The 23291-nt window shown below is 38.4% G+C and overlaps 7 protein-coding genes across 8 annotated transcripts in view; 3 read left to right on the forward strand and 4 right to left on the reverse strand.

The window, feature by feature from the left end:
• Window positions 1-23291, forward strand: part of LOC134742379 (probable tRNA (uracil-O(2)-)-methyltransferase) — a 300106-nt gene that overhangs the window by 673 nt on the left and 276142 nt on the right. For both annotated transcript variants that reach the window (XM_063675490.1, XM_063675491.1), the window contains exons 2-4: window positions 13-203; window positions 288-536; window positions 662-1570. In XM_063675490.1, coding sequence (XP_063531560.1) covers window positions 13-203; window positions 288-536; window positions 662-1525 — 1304 coding nt within the window. In that variant the 3' untranslated portion in view covers window positions 1526-1570. The remainder of the gene's footprint in view (window positions 1-12; window positions 204-287; window positions 537-661; window positions 1571-23291) is intronic.
• Window positions 1548-3610, reverse strand: LOC134742381 (peroxisomal targeting signal 1 receptor). Its single transcript, XM_063675497.1, has one exon. The coding sequence runs from the start codon at window positions 3439-3441 to the stop codon at window positions 1834-1836; it is 1608 nt and encodes a 535-aa protein (XP_063531567.1). The 5' UTR covers window positions 3442-3610; the 3' UTR covers window positions 1548-1833.
• LOC134742416 (synaptic plasticity regulator PANTS) lies at window positions 3856-6389 on the forward strand. Its single transcript, XM_063675559.1, has 4 exons — window positions 3856-3946; window positions 4054-4214; window positions 4366-4530; window positions 6102-6389. Exons 2-4 carry the CDS (start codon window positions 4131-4133, stop codon window positions 6327-6329), a joined length of 477 nt encoding a protein of 158 aa, XP_063531629.1. The 5' UTR covers window positions 3856-3946; window positions 4054-4130; the 3' UTR covers window positions 6330-6389.
• The window catches only part of LOC134742391 (3-oxoacyl-[acyl-carrier-protein] synthase, mitochondrial), a 68423-nt gene continuing 50230 nt past the window's right edge, over window positions 5099-23291 (reverse strand). Inside the window, exon 2 of the mRNA XM_063675513.1 lies at window positions 5099-5237. The gene's annotated coding sequence lies outside the window, so the exon portion shown is untranslated. The remainder of the gene's footprint in view (window positions 5238-23291) is intronic.
• LOC134742024 (putative aldehyde dehydrogenase family 7 member A1 homolog) lies at window positions 7157-15613 on the forward strand. The gene is made up of 8 exons (XM_063674942.1): window positions 7157-7367; window positions 8540-8756; window positions 9698-9915; window positions 10708-10923; window positions 11039-11218; window positions 11583-11765; window positions 13026-13232; window positions 15053-15613. The coding sequence occupies exons 1-8, from the start codon at window positions 7197-7199 to the stop codon at window positions 15269-15271; spliced, it is 1611 nt and encodes a 536-aa protein (XP_063531012.1). The 5' UTR covers window positions 7157-7196; the 3' UTR covers window positions 15272-15613.
• LOC134742411 (rRNA N6-adenosine-methyltransferase METTL5) lies at window positions 18359-21088 on the reverse strand. The gene is made up of 4 exons (XM_063675552.1): window positions 20954-21088; window positions 19921-20132; window positions 18840-18980; window positions 18359-18529 (listed from the first exon to the last, which is right to left on the reverse strand). Exons 1-4 carry the CDS (start codon window positions 21086-21088, stop codon window positions 18379-18381), a joined length of 639 nt encoding a protein of 212 aa, XP_063531622.1. The 3' UTR covers window positions 18359-18378.
• Window positions 21094-22267, reverse strand: LOC134742419 (SOSS complex subunit C homolog B). Its single transcript, XM_063675562.1, has 3 exons — window positions 22095-22267; window positions 21817-21980; window positions 21094-21249 (listed from the first exon to the last, which is right to left on the reverse strand). The coding sequence occupies exons 1-3, from the start codon at window positions 22123-22125 to the stop codon at window positions 21094-21096; spliced, it is 351 nt and encodes a 116-aa protein (XP_063531632.1). The 5' UTR covers window positions 22126-22267.

Consider the following 23291-nt stretch of genomic DNA (forward strand, 5'->3'; position numbering starts at 1 on the left):
TTATCATTTCAGATTTGAGCTCCAAGTCATTTCAGTGGCTTTTAAATACAGTTCTGCCGCAATTTGTCAAATGGGGACAAGAGTGTGTGAATACAAAACCTAATTCACAATTTTGCAGTCAATCTCTGGCCTTTGTTTCCATTGATAAATACTACAGCAGGTATAATGAGCTAAAATTGAAGTATGGGAAAGAAATGGTTAAGGTAATATTGGATTTAGATATATATGTGAAATATTTTACATTTTCTTTGTACTGAAGTAACTTAAATTAAGTTTTTGTTTTTAAGATATGGCCTGAATGTACAGATCCTAGCAAATTTGTTTATGAAGATGTGGCAATAGCCACTTACTTGCTTTTACTCTGGGAAGAGGAAAGAGCACAGCAAGGCTCTAACATTCTTCAAAGCTTTGTGGATTTGGGCTGTGGAAATGGCTTACTGGTGTATATCTTGTCAAAGGAAGGACATCCTGGAGTTGGTATTGATGTTAGAAAGAGACAAATTTGGGACATGTTTGGTGCTAATGTAAAATTAGAAGTAAGTGGTTCTTTATTACAGATTACAGAGGTTTTTTTCATTCGGCTGTTTTAACATCTTTCAAGACAAATAATTCCATACATTTATTTATATTGCTATTCAAAAACTATGTCTTGAATTTACAGGAAAAGACCATTACACCATCTGATACACATCTATTCCCTGACACTGATTGGATAATAGGCAATCATTCAGATGAGCTGACCCCATGGATCCCAGTAATTTCAGCAAGAAGCTCCTACAAATGCAATTTCTTCTTACTCCCATGTTGTGCATATAACTTTGATGGTACCAAATACCAAAGGCAAAATTCATCTAAAAGTCAATACACAGAGTATTTGGAACACATAAAGCAATTGTGTGAAGACATTGGTTTTAAAACAGATGTTGACAGGTTGAAAATACCCAGTACCAAAAGAATCTGTCTTTTAGGCAGAGGTAGGAGATATGAAGAGAAAGCTTTTGAAGATCAATGTAATCAGATACGAAATCTTATTGATAAGGAACAAGTGAACAGAAATGAAAATGTATGGATAAATGACTTTAAGCCTAGAGATCCAGTGGAAAAGGTCAAAAATTGCACTCATATAGACAAAAACTTGATACAATCAATTGTGGGTAGTATAACTTACTATTTACTTGAAGGTTGCAATGTATCAAATATCTGGAATTCTGGTAAAGTAGCTGGTATTAATGAGCTAGTACAATTGATACCACATGATCAACTGAAAGCTTTAAAATCAGAGTGTGGTGGTTTACAAACACTGTTGAAGAACAATCACCACATTTTCAAGGTCCAAAGTGGCAGAGTCCAGTTAAGGTATCCTAAAACAGTTGAAGAAGTAAAAAAAGATAGTCAGTACAAGAAGAATAAAGCTAAGTCTGGAAATATTAGGATACAGTTTCGGCCATGTTGGTTTTACAACCATCACCCACAGGGATGCCCACTGTCAGATGACAAGTGCAGTTTCTTACATGCTAAGAGCTGACTAAGCAAAACAAACCACTAAACAGTATAAAAAATAATTTAATTTGTCAAATTTTAATAATTTACAACAAAAAATATATAAAAACAATATTTATTAAAACAATAGTAAGTTTTTTCCTCCTCCAATATAAAACCTTTGCCCCTTAACCACCAAAATTATATTATAGGATAGGATAATGCCCCCAAATATGAAGTTACATTTATTCTTGTCTTATCACTTTCTTATCAGTAGTGTAATGGATAACAGTATCAGTAAACAGTAACCCAGTTTCTGATAGTGTTGAGATTTAAGCTGTAGACTTTATAGTTCTATTCAATTTCAAAGAATTTATTCAGTTCACTTAAATTTCTCTCATCTACAAATTTGGCCACTTCATGTTCTCCCATAAATGAACACACCATTCTCAGTGTTGTCCAAATTGTTGACGAACTGACATCTCCAGATGTGGATTCAGGGAACATATTCTTAGCTTTATATTGCTGGTTCAATGCTACTAGGAAATGCTCTGCTGCCTGCTTGTGAGCACCTAAATTCATGCAAGTAATGCCAACATTGTATCTTGCCCTGATAAACCCTGGCTCTAAGTTCAGGGCTTCATGATAAGCATCTACTGCCTCCTCAGATCTTTCACTATTTGCTAATGTTGCCCCAAGTCTATTCCACAGCTTTGAGTCAGTATTAGCAACCATTATAGCTGCCTTAAAGCAGTCTACAGCCTTGTCATATTCCTGACTAATATTGAACACTACTCCCAGAGCATTTTGAACATCAGGATCAATTTGAGAGGGATTCATTTGAGCAGCTCTGAGATATAATGACTTTACATAAGCTTCTAGCTCTTTCAAATCTAAGCTCTTAGGATCAATATCCTGAGGTAACAGATCACTGTATTTGGGACTAGCTTTTAGCCAGTCAATTAGTGACATGAATGCATATTTAGGCATGTTTTCATTAGTGTATGCAGCTGCAAGTGTGATATATGCTTCCAATTGTCTAGGATCAATCTGTAGGGATTTCTTCAATGCCGTAATTGCTAAGGGATCCTGTTCATTTTCAGCCTGTGTTGTTCCCAACATAAACCATGCTTCCGCTGAGTCAGACTGTTGCTGGCAAGCTGCTTCAAAGCATAATACAGCCCCAGGAACATCACCCATTTTCAACTTTTCTTTGCCTAATTCAAGAGCATTCTTATTTTCCAGCATAACATTTCCTTCAGTAAATGTATAGTCCTCTGCTATACCATTTGCAGCTTCTGAACTCCAATAGTCTGAGTTAAATCCATCACTCAGCTTGGCCCATTCATCTTTGTACTTTTCTGCCATTTCATCAATTATTTCATCTCTGCTCTTGTGACTACTCTCTGTTGATGCTCCCAAGTTAAGCTCCCCTGAACTTATCCTCTTCATAAATGACATGAATTGATTATAAGCCAATTCATCATCATTCTTTACAGTATCCACAAACTCCTGAGCTTTTGCTTTAACATCAGCGTCCTCAGGTTTCTGAAGATCAGATTCTTTCACATATTCGATTTGAACATTTGATTTCTGTTGTTGCTGCAACATAGGTTGTTGAGGCATATAAAATGGTCTTTGCATGTGTTGTGGGGGAATGAAAGAGGATGAAGGCCCTGCCATCCATGGAGCTATTTGTGGCCTATTTCCAACAAGTCCTGGACTTATTGTGAGCTGTGATTGTTGGGCTCCAATTTTTTCCACCTCAGGAATATTATTAAGTAAAGCATTCATATTAAAAGTTTGTGGTACTTGGGAGTTCTGAGCCATGAATTCGTTGACAAACCTATTTGATTGAGACAACGGTTGAGAGATAGCCGCATCCCGACTGACGATGTTAGACAACTGAACAAGTGAGTTATTGCCTCCGCAGTCGCCTCCAATGAGCTTATTCAAAGACATCTTCGAAAACAACACTACACAAGTATGTATCACAGGTTACAATCTAAAATGTATAGTTTTAAACACTAAAAGTATCACTTTTGTTCTGAGGATAAAGAACAATGGATCATTAATTTGATACCATTTAAATAAATTATCGTTTTCGCTTTATCAAAGGAACAAAGTTCGTACGTGTGCCGTTTGTTATTTACGACTGGTTTTTTTTATATGAGTTTTTTGACGTCTCATCTCACTGTCAAAACAATATGACGGTCACTTAAATTATTTATGTTTTTCTACATAACTTAAATAGCTTTTACGTTTCGTACTACTACATCTACACGTGTCCTACGATTTCGTCACATTGTCAATGTTGGTTAAACTGATTTGTGGTACTAAATTATCCTAAAATAAATTATTCGTTTGACATTGCGCCGCTAGTTGTCAAATTTTGAACATCGAAGATAGATTCAATAGATTGATATTGCTGAAATTCATGAAAGAAACTGAGTAAGCAATGAGTAAGGTAAATAAATGATTCGATATAACATGTAATTCTTATGTCGGTCGTATAAATAAATCGTATCAATATCTTAAAATTAGTAGAAATATTATGTAATAAAATATTTACAGGTTATGTTTCCTCGGTCTCCACAAAATAAATCATCGTGAATATTCATGAACTTTTATATTGTTAATTGTTCTTGAATATGTCGCCAACAAACAGTGAAACAAGTACAACAAACGAAGAAACGACAAAGAGCCCAGTAGAATTAGATACAGACAAGTGGTTTGTATGTAATTATTCTTGTATTACAACTAACATTTCTTACTTCTTACACAATGTAAATTAATATTTTTTTTGATCATATTGTTCCTTACGAAGCACATATTTTTCGGCATATATCTTTAAAGATATTTGTTTAATATATTATTTGTTTCTAGATAAGAGATTGTGAAATCTACAAGGATGAATACAAGGAGTGCACAAGTTTCCGCGGCCGTTTCCACCAGTACTTCATTTTCGGTGAAACCCTCAACTGCAACCAGTGGAAGAAGGATTATTATAACTGCTGCAAGTGGGAATCTGACAGTGATGAGAAGGCAGCGGTGAGTAATTATTTCTTATCTTTTTTAGCTATATTTTTATTCTGTATTAAGAGTTCCGAAGTTCAAATTTTCTAACGGTAATATAAAAAATTGGGAACCACTCATGTTTGTAGTTCATGTTATTAAACATCAAAATCAACATCAAACATTTATTCAGCAAATAGGCCAAAGGGGCACTTTTACATGTCAATTTTTACAAACAATAAAATTAACCGAAAATTACAAAAAACAATTACATAAATATAAATGTCAAACAACACAAAAAAAAACGAATAAAAAATATACAAACAACAGAAGTACTAAAATTGTTTAGAGATGTAAAAGTCTAGGTGTCAGAGATAAAATGTATGTCATGTCATGTTCAGGTAATGATAAGCAGGCCACTCTGATATATCACTCTATAAACTTACAACCAAGACACCTTTCTTAACATTCAAATCAATTTAGTAGTCCTTTGCAAGTCAAAGTACAACGACTCAGTCCTCCATCACAGTAGAGTTCATATATATGTATACATTTCTTCACCTAAATCCATTGCAATTAGGTGAAAAAATATATAAATATTTATGAACTTGAGTGTACACTCAGCATCAACTACTTTGTAGCAACCAAAGTAGTCAAATAGTTCGGTACACCATATATTTAGTATGGTGTACCGAACTATTTGGCTACTTTGACTGCTACAGAGTATTTGACGCTGAGTGTACCTACCCTAATACAACCTGGTACTTCAGCAGACCTTTTCCGCACATGCGACATGCAAATAAATCCATATATACCATTGTAATTTTATACAAGGTGGCTAAAAAATAAGTGCATTCCCGATGCCAGGGAGGTTTTGGGATTATACTGATAGAGCAGGCTCCAATGAGATGTTCGTTTGCAAAAATAGCGCACCCAAGTTTGACTTCTGATCCTTGTAGTGGGGTTCCTATACTCCTAGAAACCCGATGTTGCCGGGCTGAAAAGGGGTGCCGTTACCCCCACTAGCCCTTTGAATTTCCCCCTTAAATTATTGAGTCTAGCTCTTAGCCTAATTGAACTACCTAATTAATATTAGTATCAATTTAAAGAACGTTTAATTATCTCTACATTGACATACTTTTTGTTTCCAAAAAGTATTATTTATATTAGATTTAGACTTTTTTTAAAAGTTCCACGGACCAGCCTCAGTGAAGTTCAGTTTGCAAAAATTGCAGACCTCATTCTGACTTCTGATATATATTGTATAGATCCCAGACATTCAATTAACAGGTGTTGCCAACCAGTTTTGTGGTCTCTCTCTCCCTACTTCAGCAGACTAAATTCTGAGGACCTACTGCAAAAAACGAACTATCAGAAATTTTGGTTTTCGTTTTTTGCAGTAGGGCTTCTGTACCTTTATATCTTTTCTGGATATAACAAGTTCTAGTTACATAGCTTATAGCAAATTCCCTTCAGGTTGCCATTGCCATCTTTCACAACCAGTTTCTCTTCAAAGGATTGCTTTCCGGTATTCATTCGGAACTTCATTTTGAGTATGATAAATATTAAAATTACAGCTAAATTAAATCGTACATATATTTCTACAGACAGCACTCATAGAGAGTGAAAAGGCGCGTCGCTTGGAAAGACTAAAAGCCCACTACAGAAATGACATCTGGAAGAAGCGAGAGGGTCCACCCGCGGACTGGGATAAACCTCTACCTGAGTGGATGCAGAAGAGACAGGAGAACACATACCTGGACCACAAAGCTAAGGAATATAGAGAAGGCACGCTAGGAGAGACTCCTGGAGAATGGGGGTGTTCTATCATGTGATATAATTATATACAAATTAGCATTAATATTTAATAAATATATGTAGGTGTTTGAGTTTTATGGTTTTAATCCCTCTCATGTCTGAATAGTTTTTCAATTGTTCCAGATCAGTGGTCATGTTGTCATTTTGTATGAATGACTATTGACTATACTTTACATGTCTAATGACTTCCTTAAGTGATTAGTTATAAAGTACAATTTCATACATGTGTTTGAGATTGACTAAGTTTACTTCCCTCGTGTCTGAATAGTTTTTAAATCATTGCTGATAAGATGAGGATGAGACCATTTTGTCATTAAATTTAGTATAATAATACATATATGTCAGCCTTATTTGGTTAGGCATAAAGTTTTTTTTCATAGAAGATAAACTCTGTATAAACTTCATTGTTCCAGAATAGGTATAACTCATTATCAAAACAACTTTTCTGTTCTGAATTCCTACTTGAGCTCAATCTAATATCTTATGTTGTTGATGTGAAATTATGTCAGCATACGATAGACGCTAAATTTAATTTGGTAAAATTAAGACGCATTATACGGATTTTTTAATATGAAATGGCCTCTTCTCTTTGTCTTTAAGTTTATTTAGTGATCCCATGTCATAAATACAACAGTAAAATTTTCTTATAATATTTGCAAAAAAAGGCAAAAAATTCGAATTAATAAAATTTAAGTAACACACTTGTCAGGAAATTTCATTACGAAATACCATCATTAAAAATCAATGACACTTTTGACCCAGCAACGGCTTATCGTACCGATAAGACGTTCATTTATAATTGTTCACAAATAAGATAATGCTAGCTATCATTATAATGCTCGTAAACAAGTATTTTGATACGGGCGTGTGTGGAAGAAACACTGATGAGTCGTATCTTGTGCCGTGGAGTGCTGTCGCTTCGTGTTATCTCAGCACCGATGGCTCGAAATGCTAGTTACCTTATTGAGGACCCTAAATATTCCTTCTTGAGGGATTTGGGCTTGGAGAAGAAGAATGTGGGTGTATTCAACGGGAAATGGCAGGCCAATGGGCAGGTTAGTATTTTATTACTAGTATTTACTATTTCTGTACTTTAGTATTTCTTTTATTATTCATTACAATATTTGTTCGATAGCTAACACATTTTTCAAGGATATGTTATATTAAATTAATGGTTTTAGTTTATTTGCATGTCTGCCTAAATTTTTGAAGCATAATAAAGTTCATTTCACTACTTCTGTTTCTGGGACTCAAAAATAATAAAATTAATTTTAACAATTCCAATTTAGAAGTAGGTAAGTGAAGGAAAAATAAAGCGCTCAAAAATATCCTTTAAAGAGTTTAAAGCATTAACAATACAATCGGTGTCAAAGATTTTACTTAGAGCTCTTACAGCAATCCTAAATTAAATATTGTATATGTTCTAGAATCTCAACGGAAAACAATTAGGTATGTAATGGCTAAAATTAGATAGCACACCACACCTATTGTTCTAGTCCGTTAGCTTCTGCTGATAAAGGCGTCTGCCCACACTGTTATCTTTGTGTAATTTATAGCATTTAACCTTAGTAAACATTTCTGCACTACTTCGTACAAATATTTAATCATTATACTTACATATTACTTGCATAAATTTATATTTTAAAAAATGGTCCTTCAAACCGGATCAGAAATTGTCTCTTCAGTCTTCTCTTCTTCATGAAATGCAGTGTAGAGATTAGGAAAAACCAAGGCCTCCTATGAAATCTTTATTAGTCCTCTTCATCTTAGCGCTTTCTTGGTTGCACCCTAAACTAGCCCAGCAGACGTACCGGTTGGCGTCGTCAATAAAATAAACGTGATTATTTTTTATACCATGCCATATCGCCGCTATACTTACTCAACCTCGTATCTGCAACACTCATTTGATGACAAAAACACCCGTATTCCGATTGAAAGAAAAGCGACATTTCCATCAAATGATTGTTGCAGATAATATGAGGTTGAGTAAGTATAGCGACGATATGCGATTGAAAGGGGCATGAGACCGTAATTTATTATTTAAAAAAATATTACGCTGTCACATAGACAAGTGCGATCATTGTATCCGTAACTATACGGTCGAACCACCTCCGGTTTGGAAGCCACACACCTTCCTTTAGGCTACGAGCGCTAAGTTAGTTAACTGCAAGTAAGAAGTATTTTCTATGTAGTCTCTAGTAAGCAATGTGTACCTATACCTTCGCAGGTAATCCAATCCTTCAGCCCAGCCAACGGCAAGGTCATAGCCGAAGTCCAGGCGGCCAGCCCATCTGACTACGAGTCCTGTGCTGCAGCAGCACAGGAGGCCTGGCGTGAATGGGCGGAGCTCCCGGCGCCGACGCGAGGGGAAGTGGTGCGGCAGATTGGTGACGCGCTAAGAGAGAAGCTTCAGCCGCTGGGGCAGCTCGTGTCACTTGAAATGGGTAAGATATCTTCATTGAGACTATTTTGGCGCCATTCATTTATTACGTAAGACGATTTTTGGCAGTTTTTGACCCCCTCCCTCCCCTATGTAAGAAAAAATAAGAATGGGCTGACCCCCTCCCCCCTATATTACGTTACGTAAGAATCTAAAGGAAAAAATGAATACACATTGGTTTATTTGGTGGTTTTCAAAAAAATAATTATTGGGACGTTTATTTATACAGTCAAAGGCATACATATATATAAAATTTCAAAAATATGTGTACGCTCTTACACCTTACACAATAAAGTCGTGTTCACATATTTTTGAGCTATTTGTCTGGATCGATATTTTTGCCTTCGACTGTACCTACAGGTACTGGAGCCAGTTTAAGCTAACTCTGCATTGCGTTTGATAGCATTGAGTGTGGAAGTATCATTTTAAGCGTCATAATTTCATAGAAATTTAAAAAAAATCGCATCATTGTGATCTTACGTAAGAACTATGAAACCCCCTCCCTCCCTCCCCATCGTAAGAAAAAATAAGATATGTTCGACACTCTCCCCCCCTCAATTGTCTTACGTAATAAATGAATGGCGCCTTTACGTTCGACTCGTTGAAACATGGGCAAAACAGAGCGGAGACCCGCTACGAGAGACGTATCAGTATTCCTTGGGATGCATGAGATAGATCCAATTATTCCTCGTTTTTCATTCGTATTGGCACAATATAAAAAAACGGTGTTTGCTATTATCGTTTTTATCATGTTATTTAATGGAATACTCCACTAAGTTTGTCATTAAATAAACAAACATCGAAAACATCAACCCAGTATGCCTTCACATTATGACGAGTGAAGTAAAATTTCCATTGTGTTCGCGTTCCGATATTTGCGTTTGCATGTTAACAAATTGTGATACAAACAATTTTGCAGATGACTAACTTGTACCATATTCCCAGGTAAAATCCTCCCTGAGGCCATCGGTGAAGTGGTCGAGTACATCCACGTATGCGACCTAGCTTTGGGCCTGTCCCGCTCTTTGCCCGGCACCATCCTGCCTTCAGAACGCCCTGGTCACGTGCTCATCGAGAAATGGAACCCGTTAGGAGCTATTGGCATTATCACTGCGTTCAACTTCCCTGTAGCCGTGTTTGGTTGGAATAGCGCCATTGCTATGGTATGTATTGCACCTATCAGTCCTATCACAGTGTGTTCTCTTGTGATTAATACTTACTAACATGGACCATCCTCCTTTCGGAACTGTTTATTGGCATCATCTTACCGAGAAGTCAAACAATTCAAATGAACAATACAATAATAACACTCTTTCGAAACCGTTGGTGGACAGATATGGTATTTGTCTGTGGATTGTGGAATAAGGTTTACCTATGAGACGACGGCATATCAAGGGTCTCTACAAACTCTTCAAATGTAGGTTACTATAACATTTCAGAGACTTTATCTAACGTATTTTTATCATTTAAGGCCAGTATAATTTTTAATAATACTATAGTTATCGTTATCAATTATCGCTATTTAATCTTAAATTCACTACGTATTTTAGGTAGGTACTAACTTTACCTACCCACTTAAAATGCCCTTGAAGTGCTCATCCCATTATCAGTCACAGCAGGGAGCAACAGCTAGTTATCTTTTCTTTACCTATAGGTACTATAAGGTCCTATAGTGTATTTGGTAGGTACTTACCGTGATTATACCGAAATTATAATTATATATAGGTACGGTTTTCATTTCTCAATATGATTGAGAACAAAGCCATAAAATGACAATAGATTTGTTTTATTCAAATGGAAACACTAAAATGAGATAAAAGAAATAATAGATTTAGAGCTAACGTCTCTTGGATTTATCTTGGTTTCGCTTTGACCATTTTTATCATCTCCGTCCCTCATTTACAGTAGATATTTTACTACCTCAAAACATTCAAACTAATCCAATCTTTCCACAGGTTTGTGGCGACACAAGCGTATGGAAGCCCTCAGACACGACTCCTCTGATCGCGGTGGCCGTCACTAAGATCGTGGAGGGCGTTCTGGTCAAGAACAACATTCCTGGGGCCGTCGCCTCGCTGTGCGTTGGCGGTAAAGATGTGGGGCAACAGCTGGTCAAGGATCCGAGGATGAAGCTGGTCTCCTTCACTGGCAGCACTGCGGTTGGACAACAGGTATGTTTTTGTTTAGGGCCTGAAGCTCTGGTAGCAATGGCCATTAATGATGATGAAACGCTACCTGGCGTAACCACATTCTCAGTTATGTATTCACGTTCACATATTCTTTTAGGTCGGAGTAGAAGTGCAGAAGCGCTTCGGGCGCCACCTACTCGAGCTGGGCGGCAACAACGCCATCATCGTCAACGAGGACGCCAACCTCGACCTGCTCCTGCAAGCCGCGCTGTTCGCGTGCGCCGGCACCGCGGGCCAGCGCTGCACCACCACCCGCAGACTGCTGCTGCATAAGAAGGTGAGCTGACAACGTGGCCGTTGACCTTCTATTATAAGATGGTGATCTGGCAACGTCGCCAACGTCGACCTGTTACAGGCGTTGTTCGCGTGTGCCGGAACCGCGGGCCGAGGTGTGCTCGCAAGGTCGCCGCCGACAACCTAGATTTATACAAGCCGCAGCTGCGGTGTTCGCGTGCCCCTGCACCAATCAACAACGCAACTTCGCCATCAACAAAAGCTTACCACACCTTGGACCCTCTGTTACAATCCGTACCAATATTGTGGTACGTGAACGCAACAAATTAGGTGTAATATCAAATATTATCTCAAAATGTGTCTCAAACATTTGTTTGTGACTGAATCTACCATTTGATATCCCCCAGGTGTACAGCGAAGTCGTAACCCGCCTAACCAAGGCCTTCGCCGGCGTAGTGAGCAAGATCGGTGACCCCCTACTGCCAGAAACCCTCATCGGGCCTCTACACACGCCGGCTGCAGTTGAAGCTTATAAGAAGACGGTTGCTGAAATCGTGAAGGCGGGAGGCAAGATCGAGTTTGGTGGAAAGGTGAATTAGATTTTGTTCGGTTGATATAAGGTGCATTTTAGTAGTGAGGAAGATCGGCGACTCGGCGAGCCACTCCTGACCGAGGCCCTCATCGGGCCCCTTCGGGACACACGACGGCGGCCGTTGAAGCTTGTAAGAAGACGGTTGCTACAGTCCTAAAAGCTGGCGGCAAGATCGAGTTTGGTGGAAAGGTGAATTAGAGTTTTTGTAGTTGAGATATGGTGCATTTTAGCGTGAGGTAGATTTTATATAGATCCATTTACTTATTTGTTTTATATATTTAGACCTTCTGTACCTAGAATATCCGTGGTAACACTCGTAACTATATTTGAAAACTCGTTGTACCTATGCTGGGTTTTTATTTTTGGGGTGTCAAATTAAAAGATATCGTATTGTAAACAGTTGAATGCGTTTTCAAATTTCGTAGAATTTACTAGCTCATATATACTACCGACACCAGTTGGTATCGAATCTTCTTTATGGGGCATATGGGGTAGTTACCCCATTACGGAATTCAAACAACTCTCACTACAAAAACTACCGCAATATCCTGTCACATAACAATGTAGAAACATTTTAAAAGAAACTAAACTAATACACTAAACTTATAAACTATTAAATTAAATAAAAGGTCAAATGCAACCTTCATAAACATATACATACATACATTACCTTTTATACTGTACGCTCAGATTGTAGAATAACCCTTACTTCATGACATAATCTAAAAATTAAAAGTATTTCTTAAAAAAAAAGAACTTTTTTTTTTTCTTTATTTAAGAGCTTGTCACCGAGGTGAACATGTCGCTCCATAGAAAACAGCAATACAATGTTCTTACAATTAACTTAATCTATTAACAATAGCCTTTCGTACAAGCTGCAGTAGCGCCATGGCGGAGTCTGACAAAGGATCAGCCAGAACGCTATTGCAGCCCCCGACATCAAACATAGTATTATGGCTTGAAAAAGCCAGTTGTATCCGAGCAGCTTCATTCCGGACACATTCCATTATAACATGGTACACGTCTTCCTAAAAAAAAAAGAACTAATAGCTATCAATAGTTTAAAATTAGAACTGCCATATAGGGCATGCGGTAAAGTAGATAAGTTTAAGTTACACACCTTACCTATCATCTACCTAGCTTACGTAGATTTACACTCTGTGGTTTGGCAGAAGAATATATGTAATTAGTCGTAATCAAAATTGTGAATAAACGTTTTTATTATTATTATTATAATACAATTTGTGTCTTAACGCAGGTGATTGAGCGCGAAGGCTACTTCGTGGAGCCCACCATCGTCACAGGCCTGCCCCACGACCACTCTCTCGTCCACACCGAGTGCTTCGCGCCCATAGTCTACTGCCTCGAGATCCCGGATCTGTCTACTGGCATCGCTTACAACAACGAGGTGGAACAAGGGCTGTCATCCAGCCTGTTTACTGAGAGCTTAGCCGATATCTTCAAGGTATGTTTGCCAGAAATAAGTGTATATCAGCGACAGACTTCTGACTAACAAATTATACACTGGTACTAGATTTTGCTCGCGACTTGGCGCAGAATTAGAATATTGCCACCCCTCCCCTCTCCACCCCCTTTTTCACTTTCGTAATAAAAATTAAATTAGTTTAGCAATTTAAGTGTGAAGACTGAAGAGGTAACTGACCAGACAGAATTACTTTCGCATTTAAATGTAGATGCATAAGTAGGGATTGACAATCCGGCTTTGGTTTCAGATGTAGCCCTTCGAGTGTGTACTGTATTTTCTGGAGATCGTTTTATCCAGATTGCGATTTTTACCATTCGCAATTTTTACCACTTTATTCTTTCTCAATAGCTTCCTTTCCCGAAAGCATTTCTAACCATTCGCATATTTTCCCATTATATTTATTTTCCGTTAGGTTATATTCCTGTTAGGGTTTCTAACTACTCACATAATTTGGATATGTATTCTTATTATAATATACGAGTCACTATAATTAAAAAATAACTTCTTTTTGTAAATCAGTATCGTACAATAAAATAAGTCGGTTCTGTTTTCCTCGCAGTCCACCTAAAACACTCCTCCTCGCTTCGGTCGTCGTCGCACCTATCTATTTTCTGTCTTCCGTGATTGTAAACAAATGAAATGTAGTGGGAAATTATGCGAATGGTTAGAAAACCTATCATGAAAGTAAGCTATAAATATAATGGGAAAATATGCGAACGGTTAAAAATATTTTTGGGAAAGGAAGCTATTGAGAAAAAATAAAATGGTAAAAATTGCAAACCGTAAAAATAGCAATCGGGAAAAAACGATTTCCGGAAAATACGGTACACACTCAGACCTCGGGTGCAGAAGCATACAAAACATAATGAACTAGCTTCTGCCCGCGACTTCGTCTACGTAGAATGATGATGATGATGATTGATAAAAACTACCCTTGGCCTTTCTCGGGGCCCAAACTATATCTATACCAAGTTTTGTCTATATCGATTCAGCGGTTTAAGAGGCCGGTGTCGATTTTAGTCGCAAAAATGTAAAATTGATAGATTTAGTCCGTGAAATTTTACACCTTTTGTTACCTAATTCAAATAACAAGTACTGGTTTCTATTAGCACGTCTTCTTATCTTACCTTTTATCAGATCAATTTTTTGAAAACAGACTCACTAAATTAGTAATGTTTGCTTTTCTGATGGACGTTTAGGTAAACGCGCGTAAAGCAGTGATTTTGTCGCTCTTATTTGTAAATTTCGTAATGTTTGGACTGCTAAACATGGTAATTTTGTATTACACATATCCTGTACTTGACGTTTATCAGACTACATTTTTATTATTATGACTTTGAAGTAGTGTAAATGAAAGTTAGACGAAATCAATTTTCTCCAGAAATTACTTCAAAACAAGTGACAATTTCTCTAAAAATCGACTTAATTTCAACGTAATTTTGATACTTAAAACAATCTACAACATTTGCTGAAACTATTCTTATACATCAATTTGTATAATTTACCACCATGATTTTTTGATGAATTTTTAAAAACTGCCCCTTCTCTTCATGCATTACCGGTGACGCACGCTCGCGACCTCATTATTAAAAGGCAAGATGAGAAGACGTGCTAATAGAAATCAATACTTGTTATTTAGATATTACGTAACAAAACGTGTAATTTCAACGACTAAATCTATCAATTTTACATTTTTGCTCCAAAATCGACTACGGCCTCTTAAGCGTGAAGATGTAACAGACAGACAGACACACTTTCGCATTTATAATATTAGTATTAACGTGTTATTATGTTCCCAGTGGATCGGTCCCGGAGGCTCGGACTGCGGCATCGTGAACGTGAACATCCCGACCAACGGCGCGGAGGTGGGCGGCGCGTTCGGCGGCGAGAAGCGCACCGGCGGCGGCCGCGAGTGCGGCTCCGACAGCTGGAAGGGCTACATGCGCCGCTCCACCGTCACCATCAACTACTCGGGGGCCATTAAGCTGGCGCAGAATATTCAGTTTGGAGATCAATAAATCTCCTCCCGACGAGACAATACTTTTTATACTAGCGAGCGTACGTAAATATCGCTTTACTCTGGCGCCACGAGCCAGTGCGGGCGAAATATTATACTTTGTTGCTCGACGCTTAGAAGTTTATCGGAGAAATGGGATTTCACTAAAATAAATGCCAAACGGCGACCTTTATGACACAGAATGTCATAGGTATTGTAATAACATATCGTAGACTTCTAAACACAGGGTAGAAATATGTTAGGCTTACGCGTAAATCATAGGTACCTACCCGTTGGTGTGCAGAGCGTCTGAAAGCATTAAGCGCATCTACAATTTGTCTCGACTCAAGTCACTCAAGTGTATAAGTTATATGTTATATTTCTTGTAAATTAAAGATTTATTTAAGACTGATCACTATTTTATTGAATAAAACCATTTTATACTTTCTGCTGTCTTTTATTTGCCCATAATAATAACATAATGACGCTCGATCGGTATCTTAGCCATGTACATATGAGCGATATCAGTTAACACGTTCAATGTCCCCATACAAAATGATATGACAAAGTCACACGTGCTTCCACTTTGAAGTTGTGAACCCATAGTGGAAGCAAGGACTCCTGAAAAAAGCTTCATGACCCCACATATTCGGGGCACCCGGACAGGGAACGTGTTAAGTTCTTGTTGTTGTGTGTGTGTGTGTGTGTGTGTGAAGTAAACACGTGAAACTTACAGGTTAGTCTTATTGGGGTCTGACACAATAGGGTTGTTTCCACATGTTGAATTTTATAACAATCTTATAGATAGATAATGAGCAATTTATTACAATAAACTACTTACTTCCAAATAGGAAAAAAATTATGATACCATTCGATTCCTAACATTTTATAAAAAAAAAATGTATAGCAACAATATACATAAACGCAATATTTCACCGACAAAATCGCAATTTCCTCGTTTTCCACGGCTTCTAAACACTAGCGACGTTACATGCTGACGTCACGATGTAATGCCAATTTTTTAGAAGCGTTTCAGTAAAGTGCGGGTGCCAGACTGACCATCATTTGTTACATAATATTGTCTTCGGTTACCGCGATAGTTACTCATGAAATAAAAATACGTGAATATACGCGATATAATCCGTTTTCATCATTTGTTACTTTTGTATTGCTTTAAGACAATGGGTCCCATACAGACATTTGACCCTCAAAACAAACCTGATCGACTGATACCATTAATAAAAATTATTTCTATTCTCTAAAGAGTATCTCGAGACTCGACTCGACACGAGTGTAATAAGGATGGTATTCCATGTCCAATATCTTGGTCCAATGTGTATTTTGTCTCACATAAGAGAGTGAGATGCAATGACATTAGACAAAGAAATTGTACAGGTGAAATATCACCCTAAGTTGTTATTTTTCATGTAAATTTTAATAACACTGTTTTATTTAAGACTGAACACAATTAAACAAGCTTTATTTTATGTTTATTGTTCTTTATTTATCGTCTTATTAAAGTATAATTTTACAAATGTTTTTTTCTAAGATATATATAAAATCTGTTGTTTCATTTAGCTATTGGAAAACTCATGCCTACAAATATTAAAGTTTTTATTCCATACTTCTAAAATTACGTCCGGTCCATATATTTCATTATACCTCGGCCACATACTCGACGAGTGGCATGGGAAGTAGGTAAGGCAGAGACGTAGTATGGCCGCGCTACTCGTCATCGGCCGCCCTACTGCCCTGCATACTTCCCATACCACTTATCGAGTGCGTGGCCGGGGTGCTAAAAACAAGCTTTATGATTCGGAATTAATTTTGAGATATTTTTTATTTCTTTACCTTTTGTTATTTTATCATTTTACAGTCCCATATAGTCAACATATAATCCGATCCAATTTAAATACGTATACCTAATTGCTTTGTCTTCAGATGTATAATAAAAATAAGAATTGTACCTAAAAATATTCGCTATAAAATTAAATTAAATAGAAACGTATACCGAGGTCGAGTGGCGACCACGTGTACCGGAAGGCGCAGCGTGGGTAGCCCCCCCTCAAGGTGGACTGATGACCTGGTAAAGGTCGCCGGAGTCCGCTGGATGCGGGTGGCGCAAGACCGGTCATTGTGGCACTCTCTGGGGGAGGCCTATATAATGCTCTGGCTGATATAATGATGATAATGAGACACTTATACCCTTCGCGTGGCATATTCCCGTAGCGTAAATTTAATTATTTCTCAGAAGTTATAATTGCAACAACTTTAAATTGAAGTATGCCACCTGAAGGGTTAACTTAACTTTTAGCATTATTATAGATAGTTATCTACATGCTATAATAGCAATAAATAAAAATAGATATTTAATTATTTGAACGGGTCTACCGCGATATAATTTCATAAAATAATAAATAGTGAAATTATATCGCGGTTGACCCGTTCATAGCATTTAACCTATGTGTACAAAACGCGAAGTTTTATAAATAAAAATAGATTTATGAAACGTAGGACATGTCAGGGACCGATTCAAATGTATATTATTACACTTGCTTGAATGAACCTGTTTTGGACGACAGCGCCGCCGCGTGCGTCCAGCCGGGCTAGCACATGATTGGCGCGAGAGTATCTCGCCGAGACACAGACTACCCGTCCCCCTTTAATTCATACAGTTAGTAAAAGACGGGTAGTCTATCTCGCGGCGAGATACTGCGTCAATCATGTGCTCGGCCTACAGTCCGCGGCCTTACGAATGTCGGGCAATTCCGGACTGAAAGGCGCCATCATTTATTACCTAAATCGTCTTACGTAATAAATTAATGGCACCATACCGTAGAATTATGGGCGATTTTTTAAATTAAGGTGCATTCACTGTGATATTTGTCCTGGGATCGCGAACATTCTACCACGACGCCCCCCCCCCCCCCATCACTTTCTAAGCCTACAACTTTAGACCCTCTTTTTGCGTTTTCTTTCTAACCATTAGGACAATCGAGCGTCAACCTTAGCTATTTCTTGCGCTTTAAAGGGTTAGAAGAGGTACTTCCTGAGAATCCTGAGCAAATACAATTCATATACATGGTACAATGTATAGTCCTACCTACCCAACCTGACCTAATATAACTCCTAGCAGGGATGGTGCACCCGCCACAGATCGACGGCGATGTCGCGCGACTGTTGCTTGTGAAACTTATACGTCGCCGGCAGGTCGTAGCGCAGCTCCGCTATCACGGTGCCCTTTACGCCCCACTCTTTGATCTTCTTTTGGATGTGTGCCCTGTTAACATAAAGTGTACAATGACCACTTTGAAATGTGATTTTCTTCATAGCTGACTTGTCGTTAAAACTGCCAATTGCTAATTCGCAAGAGCGGAACTAAGTTTGTATGGGAAGGTGCAATTCGGCCAAGCTTGCCGGGGACTCTTAAGAATAGGACCTATCTGACATGTTATCTGCAGTCTACTGTTTATCTTTTTCACAGGTTTATTATAGGTCAAATAAACTAATTAACAGATTCGACGGGCGTTCCTAAAACGCGCGTCGACGGCGCGTGTAAGAACGCGGTGAGCATAGGCGCTTAATTTCACCTTGTAGAAGACTTGTGTAGCGAGTAGACACTGTCGCAGCTGAGACCGAGCCCGGTGCGCAGGAACCGCATGTCGACGCCGGCGTTGTTCTTCGTGCCGAACGGTGGGTTCATCACAACTGTATCAAAATAATTTTCCCACCTGAAATTAAAGTTATAAAACTAATGAGTGTGATGTTTCATACAAATAAATCTGGCCCAAGAGATGCCCCCGTTCGATGATTTTGCTACGGGACACATTGTCAGTTTGTCCTAGTTACGCCACTGAAATAGGCCATTTGTACTGTTTGTATGTCCAAAAAAGTGGGTCTCTATTGTTTAACATAATTATTAAAAGTCATAATGTCAATGTAATTGTAATATTATCATTAGTTGTTTTTTCTCAGAAACGCGTAACTTTTCAGGATTGCCATAAAACAATCCTAACCTAACCTATCTATATTCCGGGGCAACTTGCCGAATTCTACACCAAGCCAGACGACGCAACGGAGCCACGCTGTTATGTCGTCGCCCAAATCTTAAATACTTAAATTTTTGTGTTTTCTCGTAGGGCATTGTATCTTTGTATTTTTATTTGTTTTGTAGTTCGCAGTGCCTTGGTAGTAATACTGTAATGCTGTGTAACTAATTTGAATAATTAAATAAAATAAAATAAAATAAAATAGGATAACCCGAGGAAAATCCTGAAAAGTTAACGCTTTCAGAATTATGACTAATGATAATATGACAATCATTACATTATGACTTTCAATAATTATGTCAAACAAAGGGACCCCCAAAAAAGTTGACGTACTTACTAAACTCTATCACCTTTTTTTGCTTGTGTATTGGGAATTTAGAGGTGTACTCTGCCCTATCCCTGGATTGACGCCGGGATGTCCGGGATGTCTGGGGGGAAACTAACACCTCTATCCACTACTGCGTATCACCTCTTTGTCTTGGCTTTAAAACAGGTAAAATTTAAAGTAAGCTTAATTAATAAAGGCTTCAACATTAAAGAAGGCTTGTAGTTCCACTTGGCCCGCAACCGTCTAATGCAAAGTGATAGATAATAAACTAGAACAAAAGGAAGAATGACTAACCTACAAACGCTTGGCCCAAGGAAGTCACATTGGACCACATCAACATTAGTAATGTCAGTGTCATCTTTATTCTCCTGTAGCACGCTCAAGGCGTCCGCGTCGACGTCGACGGCGGTGACGGCCGCCCCGAGCAGCGCCGCGCCGAGCGCCAGCGCGCCCGGCCCGCAGCCCGCGTCCAGCACCAGCTTGCCTTCTAGGGCTTCATATTGTGTCTGAAACAATATTCAAAAAAATCAATCCAGAGGAACTAACCGACTACCACCATATTTAGGGTCTATTGACATTACTTCTGTAGCAAATACTCTTTTCAACACACTTGCACAAAACGACGTTTTTATTCCACCGATTTTTGGCTCATAATTCTAGATATTAAACAAGCGTGCTTTTTCAGTATATTATAACACTCGTGCTTTAATACACAAAATATGTATTAAAAAAAAGCCTTTTATTTCCAAATTTACAATTTTTTTACATTACAAGTTTTAGCGTACTGGTTAGTAAGTTTCTTATAGTTAGTAGTTAGTGTTAGGTTTATGTATTCTATTTACTAGCTATTTATTTAATTTGGACCCCTCTTCGGGTGTAGGCCACAAAATATGTATAAATTCATGTAAATCTAGAAAGTAACTAATTTGGGGTCATCCATTAATTACATCACACGTTTAGGGGGGGGGGGGGGGGGGGTAAAGAACATGTGACATGTTGTGACAAGGGGGAGGAGGGATGTCACTTTAAATTATTTTATTCACTGTACAGTTAAGTAACAATTTTTTGGAACGATAATCGTTTTTATTCGTTTAATTTATATTAGTAATATTTCTTTTGTCAAGATATTTTGATAAAATATTAATAATACAATTTTGATTTGCCGATTTCATTGAAAAAATGTGACGTCACACCAGGGGGGGAGGGGTTTGCCAAATGTGACCAAGTGTGACAAGGAGGGGGGAGTTGTCAAAAAACCTAGAAATTTGTGTGACGTAATTAATGGATGAACCCTTCGAAGTATTAAACTTTAGTTTTTAGTACACACCTGCATTGTGTAAAGAGCAACTGCAGCAATGTGTGGAGGAGTCTCATACTGCTCCAGTTGTACTTTCGGCTTCTCAAACCCACTCAGGTCCTGCAGATGACCCTGCAGCGTCTTCAGCTTCATAACAGCCGCCATTGCTGTCACTTGCTGTCAAACCTCGGGAGCACGGGTAGAATTTGGTTTCCAAATGAAGAGTCTTGGGAGACGAAGAAGCCACAGGATGTGGCGTTGGCGTGCTGCAAGGCGGCGCGGTGGCTGGTGTTTATTATGTTTGCTTCTGGGAGTTGTGGGAAACCCTGAAAATACAAAATAAATATTTATCTTTGGTTTCATATTTTTTTCAAGTGAGGTGTGATATAGCTTAACATCAGATCTTGAAAAGTATAAGTTATAAGTACATAAAAGGGTTCAATCATTTCTAATATGCTTTTTTTTCACTATTTAATTTGGTTTACACTTTACACATTTACAAGATTACCAAATTACAAATAAATAAATAAATATTATAGGACATTCTTACACAGATTGACTAAGTCCCACGGTATGCCCAAGGAGGCTTGTGTTATGGGTACTCAGACAGATATACATATATATAAATACTTAAATACATACAAAACACCCATGACTCAGGAACAAGTATCTGTGCTCATCACGCAAATAAATGCTCTTACCGGGATTCGAACCCAGGACCACCGGCTTCACAGGCAGGGTCACTACCCACTAGGCCAGACCGGTCGTCAAACAAAGCACCTATGAAAAGGTTTTATCCCGAGTGTTGAAACTGAATAATAAAACAAGACTTTGGCCGACTTAAGAGAAGCCTTTTTTTACAGTTTTAAAGGAAAAAATTAAGTTTGGCTTACAGCAGTAGCAGATACTGGGGGGATAGAGCACATAGGCAGCGAGCCGGCGGGGTTGGGTTGCGTGAGGCTGATCGTGGTGGCGGTGAGCGGTGCGACTGCAGCTTGCTTCAAAAGCATTTGTTTCTTCAACTGCAACTCCTCCAAAATCTTCCTATTTGTCAGTTCTAGTGACCAAACAGATTTGTACACTTGAGAATTTATAGGAAACACCAAAATATTCAAAATAAACAAGTGTAGTGGTATTTTCATTTAGAAATGCCAACAAGATATGTATTTACCTCTTTGAGCGTTGGGCTGAGGAAACGCCATCTAATATTAGCTAGTAAATAGCCGAATTATATAATATGCTTATAAAATATTAAACTACACAACATAGTTTATCAAAGCAGATATAAATACAGACGATAGAGTTGTAATTGTAAGATTAAGAAGTTAGTTTATTGAAGTCAGAAATGACATTTGACAAGTCAATAAACTCATTTTAGGGTATGTTCAGCATTACGTGTTAATATAAGTACGAACCTAATTAAATTTTATCATGTTGGCCAACCTGATTAAATCCAATTTAGAGTTTCTTAATTACTCCCACCAATTTGTAAAAATACGCAATCTGTGGTCGGCCACCAAATAATAAGGCCCCATACGCACCAGAGTTTAAAAAGCGTTGCGTGTGTGACGCACCCATAAGTAAGAGCGAGAAAGAGATGAGTGCGACACACGCAACGCTTTTTAAGCTCTCGTGCGTATGGGGCCTAAGGCACGAAAACACTTTTGGGTTGCAAGTTGCAAAACACTCGAAAGGTACAAGTACGTTTTTATAATTTAAGCGCATCACACACTTTACTTAATTCAATAACTGACGAAAGGACGCAGCAATACATAGAAATAAGATGCAGATATCGTCAGTAAAACGCTTTAATCTCATTCTCATTCGTAGTGGCGTAGCGACGCGTAGGCCGCGTAGCGTGAACTAATCTAGCCGTGGGCGAAGTCGCATCTGCGAGGCCCTTTCTTTCACCATCTTTCACTGTGCCCGAAGAGGCATTATTCTGAGGCCCGAAGGGCGCCTCGCGCGGGGCCCCCCTTTGGGCGCGTGGCTGTGGGCGACTGCGCGCTTCGCCCACGCCTAGCTACGCCACTGCTCATACCGAAACGGGTTATACTTATTACATCTACCTTTTCATCCACTGTCTGCTGAGAGGGACAGATAATTGCATATGAACGGCATACATTATTTCCCTTTTTGTCTCATCAGAAAGATGGCGGTCCTACGATGAAAAGATAGCTGAGCCCGTAACGCATTCACCTCTGAGCTACGGTCGTAGCCGATAACATGGATTTCCCGGTATGTAGCGGAAATGCTTCGTAGAGGCAAAACGACAACGTGCCGTGATTAGCGCTGAATGGATGAACACCTGTAAAATTTTCACAGTAGGCTGCTTCGAAATTCAGGCAAGAAATTCCGCTATATACAG

The sequence above is a fragment of the Cydia strobilella genome, chromosome 6 (assembly GCF_947568885.1).
Source record: "Cydia strobilella chromosome 6, ilCydStro3.1, whole genome shotgun sequence".
NCBI classification, from domain to species: Eukaryota; Metazoa; Arthropoda; class Insecta; order Lepidoptera; family Tortricidae; genus Cydia; species Cydia strobilella.